General features: G+C 40.9%; 1 protein-coding gene across 2 annotated transcripts in view; it reads left to right on the forward strand.

The window, feature by feature from the left end:
• The window catches only part of ptpn4a (protein tyrosine phosphatase non-receptor type 4a), a 73243-nt gene that overhangs the window by 30283 nt on the left and 30068 nt on the right, over window positions 1-12892 (forward strand). The window contains exons 3-7 of one of the 2 annotated variants that reach the window (XM_029458589.1): window positions 8115-8252; window positions 9141-9183; window positions 9814-9892; window positions 11068-11112; window positions 11693-11745. In XM_029458589.1, the coding sequence (XP_029314449.1) occupies window positions 8115-8252; window positions 9141-9183; window positions 9814-9892; window positions 11068-11112; window positions 11693-11745 (358 nt within the window). The remainder of the gene's footprint in view (window positions 1-8114; window positions 8253-9140; window positions 9184-9813; window positions 9893-11067; window positions 11113-11692; window positions 11746-12892) is intronic. The other variant, XM_029458590.1, reaches the window with a different exon arrangement.

Here is a 12892-nt window from a genome sequence, read left to right on the forward strand (position 1 = left end):
TCACAAAAATGAGGAAATTAGGAATATTCAACTCAGATACGGATATAAACGTGTTCTTTGAATGCTCTGAGTAATACAATACAACACATTATCTGTAGCAGCCATGTTGTTTCTCCATTATGATTTAAAGTCAATGAACACACCATTTCCCAACTCTAGTGATGGGACCCCCATGGGAATGCACCATTGGCCTTTTTTAGAGCGCATTTGTCTAAATGTTCTCTGAGGGGGGCTCACAGTGCCAGACTTAGTAGAATATATGAATTTGCCCAATAATTTTGAATAGTTACTAATCGACTTCATTTTATTCTCATGTATTGATTACTTTTTTATTTTTGTGTGTGTGTCCGTGTGTTTGATCAGACTTATGACAGTACAAGTAGGGAAATTCCCTTTGAGTCAGAAACTACAATTCCTCTAATAACATCCCCTCTGACAGATCACATCCTGTTGCTGTGTCTGTGAGTGCATGTCTTTGCTGTTGTGCTCTTTCTGCCGTTCCCACCAAAAGGAATGAGCTGCACATTCTGCTACTTTACACTTCCACTCCACTACATCATTATATACGTTTTACTTTACAGCTTTCGTTGCAGAGCTGTTTTGCTCATGAAAAGTTGTCTGACAGGGAACATGTTACTGATCAATTTTACTTTCAAGTACATGTTGCTGATGTGCAGGACTTTTACTTGAAGTGGAGTATTTCACAGTGTGGTATAAGTACTTTTACTGTAGTAAAGGATCTAAATACTTCTTCCACCACTGGAACTGAGTATATAAAACAATTTTGGCAAAATTTTACAGTGATTCAAAGGCCAGTGAACTTCAATTTGCCTCATACATCATGTTCTCTTCATGGCTGGATAATCAGGATTATCACTTAAGCCATTATCCTGGATCACTTTCTTACACAATCTCTTATATAAAATCTCTCCTCTCCAGTTTCTGTCTTTACATTGCTCCCTGTACATTTCTCTCCCTCTCTGCTTCCTGCTCCAGACGCCCCCGCCTCCCCTCGCATCCCCTCGCCTCTTGCTGAATAAGTGACTCGGTCTCTGTCAGTGTCATTGATCAGACCCCTGCAGCAGCAGTAACTTCCTGGAAAGACGAGCCATCCTGAGAGCAACAATACTTCTATTGATCCTCTCCCTGGCCGACTGGCCTTGATTCTAGCGGAGAGGGAAAATCCAGAAGCAGCCACTTATTGTCATGGGAACTGGAGCGCTCGTGGTGCAAGGGCCGTGGTTTTGCGGGTGCACACGAGGGCTTGTACTGATGATCTTATAGATGGGAAGACACTATACCAGTATGAAGCAGAATCTGGTGAAGGCTTGATAAATGACAAGAAATTAAAAAAGCTCGGCCCACTACTGACCCACCTCTCTGCAGATACAAAGGCAGGGTCAGAAGCAGGATTTATTCAGAGTAAAGTGAACATGCAGCAGGAACCATAGTAACCACTACACACCACACACACATTCAGCTGTCTGCAAGAGCTATTTGGTAATTAAGTAGCTCTAAATACTGAGCAAGTAAGAGCAGCAAGAGGCAAAGGATAAATAATCCTCCAAAACAGCTGTCATTTACTGCTGAATGAGACCTCTTGACCCAATATATGGTTGACCTAAAAATAATTAGAACAGAAGACTTTCTTTAAAACAATATCTATAACTTACCTGAAGATTTGAGAACACCACATTTCTTTTTAGAAACTTTGAGGAATATAAGCATATTTTTCTACAAAATAAGACGCTGTGTTGAGTAATACATGTTGTGCATTATCTCAAAAAAGTAAAAGCTTAACACTTGTGTGAAGTAATCTCCAGCACAACACTACAGAAGAATCTGGATAAGTTTCCAATAACCCATCATCACGTCTTGTACAGTGCTAATATGAAAACTAACGGCTTAGTCTGAGCCAAACTATAGGCTACAGCTGCTCTGTGCGTTTTTGTAAAAATAATTTCATTTTAATTGTGTGTTACACTTTGTGTGAACACTGTGGAGAATGGCTCCACATATGTGTTCATGTTGTGGGATGGGTGTGGCCTGTGGGAGCATTTTGCTTCCTTGGCTCCTTCTCTATGCAGGAGAAGTATAGTGCGGGTGGAATATACTGGATGTTTGCTACTTAAGTTATTTCCTCTGTACATTTTTGTATCCATAAATATATGTAATATGACGTTTTTGTAGATAAAGTCTAAAGAGTGAGGAGTTAATCCTTAAAACGGCTAAACGGTTTATTTTTCTGTGAACCTTTTACTAATAAACCGACCAAGTCTTCAGTAGGATGTGAACAATATGTTGCAGCCTTGAAAATGTTCACTAATTGTTTTTGGGGCTTTTTACATAGACATGTCAAAAAAACTATAGTTTAACCTTTGTAAATGTTTAAATCCTGTCTATTTGAATGAAAACAAAGACACATTATTAGTGCATAAAGTTGCTGTTTTTAATGTGAACTGAGCCCAGAGCTTTATGTGGTTGTTCCTCATACTGTTATCTCCAGCATGATGACACGCACAGACTCACAAGGTGAAAACAATACCAGCATCGCTGTCACGGCTGGTAACAAAGGCTTAATGCGGGGTTAGGGTTTTGGCCTAAACTGCTTAACAAAAGGTTTTATTTTTTGCCCCCCTGACACTGATTCATATAAAACAATCAAATGTGTCTGAGTTGTACAGGGATCAACATTTAGACTATGGTTAGTTACGTTCCTCTTCAACTCCATCAAACTGTGAAAAACAAACTAAGAGAAAGATAGACTCCTCCTTCACGTAGCGCTCTTCCTGTCTGGACAAGCTTCCTCGCGCATTCCTGAAAAATGTTCATCGTTGTTTAACAAGAACATGTACTTGCAGCACATTCATTCGTGGAAAGAAAGAAATAAGGAGAGAAATAAACGTGTCACATTTTGCACCTTTTGTTAACCTGCCATAAAAAAAACAGGAATTTCCCTCAAGCTCCACTTTGGATTTCAGGTCCGGCCAGTGTGATTGATGTTGGGGCTCTTTTCCCCTAACCCTTTAGATAAAAATCTGTCTCTCTCTCTGTCTCTCTCTCTCTCTCTCTCTCTCTCTCTGTGTCTCTCTCTGTCTCTCTCTCTCTCTGCCTGTCTGTCTCTGGCTGTCTCTGTCTCTCTCTCTGTCTCTCTCTCTGTCTCTCTCTCTCTCTGCCTGTCTGTCTCTGCCTGTCTGTCTCTGTCTCTGTCTCTCTCTCTCTCTCTCTCTCTCTCTCTCTCTCTCTCCTCTCTCTCTCTCCTCTCTCTCTGCTGTCTGTCTCTGCCTTGTCTGTCTCTGTCTCTGTCTCTCTCTCTCTGTCTCTCTCTCTCTCTGCCTGTCTGTCTCTGCCTGTCTGTCTCTGCCCGTCTGTCTCTGTCTCTCTCTCTCTGTCTCTCTCTCTCTCTGTCTCTCTCTCTGTCTCTCTCTCTCTCTCTGCCTGTCTGTCTCTGCCTGTCTGTCTCTGCCTGTCTGTCTCTGCCCGTCTGTCTCTGTCTCTCTGTCTCTCTCTCTCTCTCTCTCTCTCTCTCTCTCTCTCTCTCTCTCTCTCTCTCTCTCTCTCTCTCTGCCTGTCTGTCTCTGGCTGTCTCTGTCTCTCTCTCTGTCTCTTGGTCTCTGTCTCTCTCTCTCTCTCTGTCTCTGTCTCTGTCTCCGTCTCTCTCTCTGTCTCTCTGTCTGTCTGTCTGTCTCTCTGTCTCTGGCTGTCTCTCTGTCTCTGGCTGTCTCTTGGTCTCTGTCTCTCTCTGTCTCTTTTGGTTTCTGTCTCTCTGTCTCTCTCTGTCTGTCTGTCTGTCTGTCTGTCTCTCTCTCTCTCTCTGTCTCTCTCTCTGTCTCTCTGTCTCTCTGTCTGTCTCTCTGTCTCTCTCTCTCTGCCTGTCTGTCTCTGCCTGTCTCTCTCTGTCTCTCTCTGTCTCTCTCTCTTGTCTCTCTCTCTCTATCTGCCTTGTCTGTCTCTGGCTGTCTCTGTCTCTCTCTCTGTCTCTTGGTCTCTGTTCACTCTCTCTCTCTTTCTCTCTCTCTCTCTCTCTCCTCTCTCTCTCTCTCTGTCTCTGTCTCTGTCTCTGTCTCTCTCTCTGTCTCTCTCTCTTGGTCTCTATCTCTCTCTCTCTCTCTCTCTCTCTCTCTCTCTCTCTCTCTCTCTCTCTCTCTGGTTCTTGTTTCTCTCCCTCTCTCTCTGTGTCTGTCTCTGTCTCTTGGTCTCTGTCTCTCTCCCTCTCTCTCTGTGTCTGTCTCTGTCTCTTGGTCTCTCTCTCTCTCTCTCTCTCTCTCTCTCTCTTGGTCTCTGTTTCTCTCTCTCTCTCTCTCTCTCTCTCTCTCTCTCTCTCTCTCTCTCTCTCTCTCTCTCTCTCTCTCTCTCTCTCTCTCTCTCTCTCTGTGTCTGTCTCTCTCTCTGTCTCTCTCTGTCTCTCTTGGTCTCTGTCTCTCTCTGCCAGTCTCTCGTGCTCTAATTGCGCTCTATCACCGCGTCTCCCTCTTCTCTCCTCGCTCTCACGCACACAGACACTATTTCAGTCAGTGGTGCTGCCGGACTGATGATCAACACAAAGAGCGTTTGTCTCGCTCAACCGCATCGTCAATCACTCCTTTTCTCTCTTCCCCTCTCTATGTATGCTTCTATGACTCTCTGTTTCCCTCTTACCATCTCTGTCGTCTGTTGTTCTATCTCTCTTCCTCTTTGTTGGGCTCTCCTTTTAGTATGTCTTCTGTTACTCTTTTGTTGTGTAAAAGTACAGAGAAAGAGAGTGTGGACATGCTTCCCTGTGTGCAAGTTCAGTTTTAACAATGCATTGCTGTTTGCTCCTGCACTGGCAGCGCACGCACACAGTGGCGATGGGAGCACAGTATAAAAAGTGCACAGAGGGCTCCCACATGCAGCTTGAAAAGCTGCTTCATACAAAGGGGAAGCAGTGGACTCACACACAGTCTCTCAGACATTTCTATGAATAGCCTTACATGAGAACACATCATATTTGAGGCTTGCATGCTTTTTCACTTCCTCATTTTGTCTGTTTGACCCCAGTCTGCGAACCAGTCAGCGGGTTGAATCATTACACTTCTCACTAACTTTGTTAATCCAACAGCCTGTTTAAGATGTTGCCAGTTTGCCTCTGATGCCTAGTAAACTCGTACACAGATATTTATTTTAATTATGTTTTTGTTTTTTTTACGTGTTTACACCTAAATGTGCAATTCCACTATATTGAGGAACAGAACGTCAGTCACACATTCAGTGTCTGTACACCGCTAGTCAGATATTTCTGTCCACAAAAGTATTTTCTAAAGACTTTTGAACAGCTTTTATTTTCTAAAAGCAGAGCCCTTTTGAAATGCTTGGTTGTTTGGTTTCAAGCGATATTTCCGGACAATTATAATAGATATAGATATAGATCTCGCAACCTTTTTTGGGGAGGTCTGTTTCTTCTCGACCACAGTACAGCACAACACGTACAACTTTTTCAGATTTCCCCAACCTGGTCTTCCAAAATACAGTAGTATGAGATATATATACTAGTTTTAGTCTCTTTTTTTTATCATTCAAACATGATAGTAATAGTAAAGCTGTACGGATATGAGCAACAATGGGTGGTTAGAAGCACAGAGACCGTCAGAGTTGACTCACTCTTAACGAGGCTTCGAACAGCAGTAGATTGCTAGCAGACATGCACACACAAACGAAGAGCGCTAAAAGACCGCTAGGGATCCTCGAGGGCTGCCATGTCAACTGTCAAATATCATTCCGTTTGTTACACACACACACACACACACACACACACACACACACACACACACACACTCCTCACACATGCTGGGCTGTGAAAGTGTGTCACCAGGCTAAAGGGGAGAGGTGGACGAGAGCTCTGATGGAGTTACACACTCGCACTCCCTCCTCTCAGGACCAGGTGTGAATTTCTGCTCCACTTGTGGTCCCTCAGTTTATCCTCTCGCCCTTCCTACTCTCTCATGAAACGATGTGATATTAATGATCATATTAATCATAAATGATTCCTCACCCTTTCTCAGCCTTTCATCCCTCTCACCTCTTTTCCCGTTGTCCTGTTTTCCTCACCGACTATGGGAAATTCCTTACTTTTGCAACCTGGGTTTTTTTATTTTTTGCCACTGATCCTAACATTATTATGACATTTTACCCACCGGTTCCTTTGCAATGATACAACTCATTTGTTTTGAAAGTGAAAATGTACGGTATGACACCAATAAATTATCCTTTCAGTACAGTTAGGCTGCTCGCACTCTTAAATATTGTAAAAGAGAAACACATTTTCCTTTTCAAAGCAAGCAGACATTCCTTTTGCTTCCTGTTTGATGATGGCTAAGAGTTGTAATTACATAAACAGTCCTTATAACCCCCGAACACCAAGCTGCTTCAGGGCATTTTTTTTATCCCGTCACATGTTACTTACTGTGGTCTCGTTTTTCTCTGCAATATATATATACGTCTTGCTTCTCTATAGAAACGACACAATCATGGCAACAAGTGAGGAGAACTCAAAATGTATTTTGTGCAGTTTAAATTATACAGTTGTAATGCATTTAAACAATTTATAAAAATTGGAAAAAATGTAATGTATGTATAAAACATGTTCCCAAGGGCCCACAAGTGTTATCAATATTGGAGGAAAATGACGGCTGCACGTGCTATACATATTGAACTGTCTACAGTTTTACAACCTCTCTTCCTCTCGGCTCTGCGTGAACAGCTTGCAGTTCAGCCAGTTTTTGTCACGTGACTCAATCGAGTCATTCATGGTTTCCCAGTTGTGCTGAGTAGCGCAGAATTGAATGATTTTTACAGGATCTGGTTAGTGCGACATTTTAAACGAGAAAAAAGTATCATCATTTTAAGCTTAAATCTGGTTATTTTTCGTGACTGAAGTGTTCGTCATGCATGACTTTGCTCAAGGACCATCGCACATGTGAAAATCCAACGATAATTTCCGTTTTATCAGTTTCTGGCTATGATAAATGGTGTTATTTTGCCAATTAAAAAAAACAAAACATGCCTTTCAAACCCACGCGGCGGGTTGTGGTGTTCAGAGAGAATAACATACAGCACGAAGCACTACTGGGCACATTAAAGCACTTGGTCATTGATTTACTTGGATTTAATTACCTCCCTGAACTCTGTCTCTTGCTCGAAATGTTCCTCTTTCCTCGTCTCTCTGTTATGCAGGCTTGGCCACAGACAGACGGTGGTTTCACTGTTCTTTCTTTACTCTTTTACTGCCGCGCTTTGGTGATTTTCAGAGCCAAGGGTTCCTCAGTAGTACACTTCTGACTCTTCTTTATCGGTCGCGCTCTAATCTCAAGGCAGTTTGTCATCAAACAGTCGCCCACACATCGTATCTGTTTTTAGTGATCAGCTAAAAGGCAGCAAAATGTTGAGTTGTTATGAAAATGTAACAATTAGTTTTTCATTATCGGAAAACATAAAACATAATTGAAACATCAATCATTGTATCGCTAGTGTTTCTATATGTGAATGTAATATAGTATGATAGTATGATCAGATGCTTATCCAACAAGCCAAGTAACCGTTTTCTTTTAGACAGCTGGGTATCACATTTAAACAAGTTGATACGTATGTACATCTATATGTTAATGACCTAAAAATTCATTGCGGCTCAACACACTTATGTATGTAGGGCTTTGCTAAATTGCTAGAAAGATGTCAGATGGCATTACACGGTCACTGAACAAACCATGTAGCAAAATAGATGAATATGCGACAATAGCCCACAGGCACGCATCAACTTAATTCCTTATATGTTCCTCCCTATGTGGTTAGAAAGATATTAAATAAGACTTAACATGGATGAATCACACATGACTCTTAACTTGGTGAAAAGCAATGTGAGCATTTAAATTATTTAGATGTCTGCGTCTATGCTTCAAGCTCTACATTAGAGCACAAGATGGTCAGTTCCTCTCACGTGCCCTCACTTTTCCTCCTGTGGCCTTTCACCGAGGAGTTCAGGCGCAGGCATAGAGGCGAGGACGTGATTCAGTGTGTCTGTCTATCTCCTCCTGCTTTTTCACAGTGGTTATTGAAGGACGGGTTCTAATTCATTGTGTGTTTTCTGTCTCTCTCTGCAGAAGTCGGATCATGGCCAGGTATTGCTGGATGCTGTCTTTAAGCACCTGGAGCTGACTGAGAGAGACTACTTTGGCCTGCACTTGGCGGATGACTCCTTAGATGCGCCAGTCAGTATGATGTTTTTCAATCTACCGAGTGTGAGTGTGAGAGTGTGTGTGTGTGTGTGTGTGAGTGTGCCAGCGAAAAGTTGTCATAAAGGGCAAGTTCACCCCAAAATCGATTCCAAATTCTTACCTGTAGTGTTATGTATCAATCTAGACTGTTTTGGTGTGAGTTACCGAGTGTTGAAGATATGGGCCGTAGAGATTTCTGCCTTCCGCCCAAAATATACTTTTGAAAAGCTCAACAGCAATGTCTCTTTCCAGAAATCATGACCCAGTTACTTGAGATAATCCACAGACCTTGTTGTAAGAAAGTTTTATGTAGGAACGATTTTCTTTTTACCAAACTACACCCGCCAATGAGTGAGCACCAGCCTCTCGTCCATGAGTAGATGCACGCTTCCTTCTGCGCAGTGATACGGTTGGCTAGTGTAGTTTGGTAGAAATAAAATAGTTCCTACTATCTTCATTAACTGGGTCATGATTTCTAGAAAGAGTCATTGTTTTTCCAAAGTATTTTGTTGCCGCTTTGAGCACCACAAGCTGAGTGCCTTTTAATTCCATTATATTTGAGAGAAGGCAGAAATCTCTAAAACCTGACCACTCGCACCAAAACAATCTAGATGGATAAATAGCACTACATTTAAGACGGAAAATATGTATTTAGATTTTAGGGTGAACTGTCCCTTTTACACATTGTGTGGGTGCATTGACTTCAAACGTGTTGTGTGTGCGTATAAGGGCTCAGGTGTTTGCTCTTTGCTCTGTATTTGAATCTCTCATAAAATCAAATACAGCGTGTGTGTGTGAATAACTATCTAGAATTTGTGTGTGTGTGTGTGTGTTTGTGTGTGTGAATAATTTAGGTTGTGTACCCATGCTCTGGAAGGTGTCTCTAAGTGTCTCTTAATCAATATTTTACAGCGCTGGCTCGATCCCAACAAGCCCATCAGGAAACAGTTGAAAAGTAGGTGAAATCCACATCATACCACCTCAACTAACAAGTCCAGGTCCTTTTCAGGAATCAAGAGAAAGTTGTAAAGCCAAGGCAGTTCACTCAAGTCCAACGTAATTGCTTAAATTTGACAATCGTCCAGCTGTTTGAGGCAGTTAATCTGCAGTCCAGCCCCAGTGAAGGTTAAACATCCCCACTCCACCTCAAGTCACATTGTGATTTAAAATTCTGAAACTGCCATAAGCAATGATTACATTTCATTTCAACTATGCTTTTTCTTTGTTGATAATGAGTAATTTTATTTGTAACATTAATTAAGATGTAGCACTAGTAAGAAATGCAGTCTTCCTCGAGCAATGTTTGAACTGCGTTTCAACTTTATGCTGAGTGATTGATTCATTGAGGAATAACCCCAGGGTTTTGTATTTTACACAGTGCATGGATTTGGACTGATGTGTTTGTAGAAATATAGACTTGCTTATTTTACACTTCATTTATTCCAGTTGGAGAAAAAAATAAGAATTGTGTTGAAGAAATCTAGTGTTACAGTATAAACGCTTACATTGCCCTTAGTTTGTATCCATTCACAGATCTGCCATGTTGTATTGTCCTCTCTAACTCTTCATCGTAATGTTTTCCCAGGAGGGTCTCCCTATAACATGAGCTTCAGAGTCAAATTCTTTGTGACAGACCCCGGAAAACTTCAGGAAGAATACACACGGTAAGATGGTCATTTTACAGAGAAAACAACTGTTGTATACTGATAATCACCCGCGTAAATGCTCAAAATGTAGAAAGTCATGTTAAAGCATCAGAAACATGTTGCAGAAAACACAAGCTGACCAATCACAGATGCATCTAGTGTTGCCGTTAGAAACACTTGGTGTTGGTCCACGTGTCCTGGAAGATTTCAGGACAAATGGGTGAAATTCCGGTCAAATATTATCCGTGTTTATTGAGCTTAAAAACATTTGAAAGGCAGGTTTAGCCTATTTAAAAACTGCCACTATAATTAATGAAACTGGTTACCCCAGGCGTGAGATCCAAATGTAAAAACAGGGTGGTCTACTATTTATATTTTGTATTTAATATTTTTTCTTTTACACGAAAATATTGTATAAAGTGTCCGTGTTATTATTATTATTATTATTATTATTATTATTATTATTATTATTATTATTATTATTATTATTATTATTATTATTATTATTATGTCTGCACACATTGTATACTGTGTATATATAAAAAGTAAAGAGACTTCCATTCTGTTGATCTTAAATAAACAAGGTAATGATGCTGTTGGTGTCTAATAGTCTCATTAAAGAAACCAGTATGTTTTGCATCAAGGCCATAATGTGGTCTCCAACCCACAGTTCTGCAAACATAAGGTCTGCAGCACGGCGTTCTGCATAATCAACATGCAGAGGAGGCGTCACAGCGTCATGCTGCCTTATTTTCTGCCCGGTGTTTATTTCAGCCTCTCAGCCGTGGCCTCGCTCCCTGAGCCTTATCAACACTTTTTATACAGCTTGTTTTAACAATGGTGAGCCTTGCATCTGACTCGCTGATCTGGTGTATCGTACACTCAAGTCATGACCAAACCACAATCCTGATAGCTTTGTCGGACTGTTTATAATATCAGTGTTGTAGTACACAGCAGCACTGGGCTTACAGTACTGATAACGAGAGCTTTGATGAGGAATGCCTACTGAAAGTATTGCAAGTAGTAGGGTGATATTGTCAGTCTTCTACATAACATGCACTTCCATTAAAAGTATCAACATTATAATCTGACCTACATTCAATTCAAACAGAGGTGAAGGTGCACTGGTCTGTTATCCTAATGCTGTGTGTGTGTGTGTGTGTGTGTGTGTGTGTGTGTGTGTGTGTGTCCAGGTACCAATATTATCTTCAGATCAAGCAGGATATAGTAACTGGAAGGTGAGTATTTCATCAGCTGTGTATTATATGTTGCTGTTGATAAAAAGGCTGCTGTAATAGATTTATCATCGCTGCATTAGAATTGGTTGTAGTGGAGCGCGTTAGTGGGTCTAACTTCTTCCAGGAGGTGTGTGTGACCGGAGTAGTGTGTGTAAATTAGGTCTTTCTACATAGTGTTGTAAAGTCCAAAAGTCAAAGTGTATTGAATAAAAAGATAGATGCAATCATTTCCAAAATTCACAACATGATTTTTTTTCAAACTAAATACTTGCCGCACACAGCGAACAGCGTTTTAATTCATATTAAAACTTTTGTTTCGAGGATTCTATTTTTAGGGTGATGACGTCATGAAATATGATGTCAGACATTCAAAGCTTCAAATAAAGAAAGAAAAAAAACATTTGGTACATCCCAAAACTGGAGGAAAAATGACTTATCTAAATACACACAAGTTCATGTGGCAGATGTACTATACATGCAATCATTTAAGTTTTTATATATTACTGTTATTATCAAAGATGAGTAATCTCTACTATTAAAAAATAACTATAATATATTTGTGTGTGTGTGTTTTTTCCAGATTGCCCTGTCCACACAACACATCCGCGCTGGTGGCGTCCTATTCTGTTCAATGTAAGTATCGCTCCCTGGATACATCCACTTTATACAACGATGGAAAGGCAATTCATTAGGCCTCCCTCTTAGCTACACACACTGTTAAATGTAATGACTGTGGTTGCTCAAGTGCATTTATAGCTGGTGCTCTGAAGCCATTACGATTCAATTAAGCTGTGCGGTGATCTTTGATATTATTTGCAGTCAGTGATATAAAAATTTAATGTGATTGTTTGTTTGTTTTTTTTACCGTCGTGACTAGTAAAAACAAAAATAAATCCTCCTTAATGGTCAAAAATGGTACAGTGGCACATGGAAATGTGCTGTTGTGATTGAGCGCTGGAGTTAAAGGCTGACTGGGCCTCTGTCATCAGAATAATGACACACTGCTCTGTCAGTCTGTGCCACTCGCTCTTTCTCTTTTCATGCTGCTCATTGTTTTCATGAAGCCTGTTTTGCCCACTGTCTGTTTCTTTCTTTTATCTCTGTTGAGTCTGTCTCATCCCTCTCTGCTTATCCCTTTTTTTCACACTAACACCCACCCACACACACACACACACACACACACACACACACACACTCACACACCCTCATCCCCTCTGCTCTCTTCCTCTTTATGTCCTCCACCTCTGGCATATTTTGAAGGGAATTTGCACTGCTACAGTATATGGGTCAGAGAGGAGATTTGGCCCAAACTACCAACATCATGACACTACTGATTTCACACACACACTCGCACTCACACTCTCAGTAGATAGTTCCATGTTGTCACTTTGCTCAGTACCAGCCCAGATTATGAAGATAAATGTTTGCTTTGATAAAAAAGCTGCTATGCTGCTAATTCAGTTGGCTCGGCCCAAGTGCCAGCACCGATCACTCTAAATCCCACACTAAAGCTCTGCATCTCAAAACACCACAAATCCCACGCAGTAGACCTACATTTATGTTTTAAATTGACAAAATACTGCCTGAAAATAATAGTGACCCATCCTCAGACATACTGGTATTTTGCTTTTTTTTTAAGCAGTAGATGTGAGCTTGTGTAATGTACAGTAGCGTTTCATATACACACAAATGTTAAGCTGTTTTTGACTAAAGAAATTCTTAGTTGACTAACACTTGACTAATCGATGTAAAACTGAGTTTCCTGCAGAAACCACTTTAA

The sequence above is a fragment of the Cottoperca gobio genome, chromosome 21, assembly GCF_900634415.1.
Source record: "Cottoperca gobio chromosome 21, fCotGob3.1, whole genome shotgun sequence".
NCBI classification, from domain to species: Eukaryota; Metazoa; Chordata; class Actinopteri; order Perciformes; family Bovichtidae; genus Cottoperca; species Cottoperca gobio.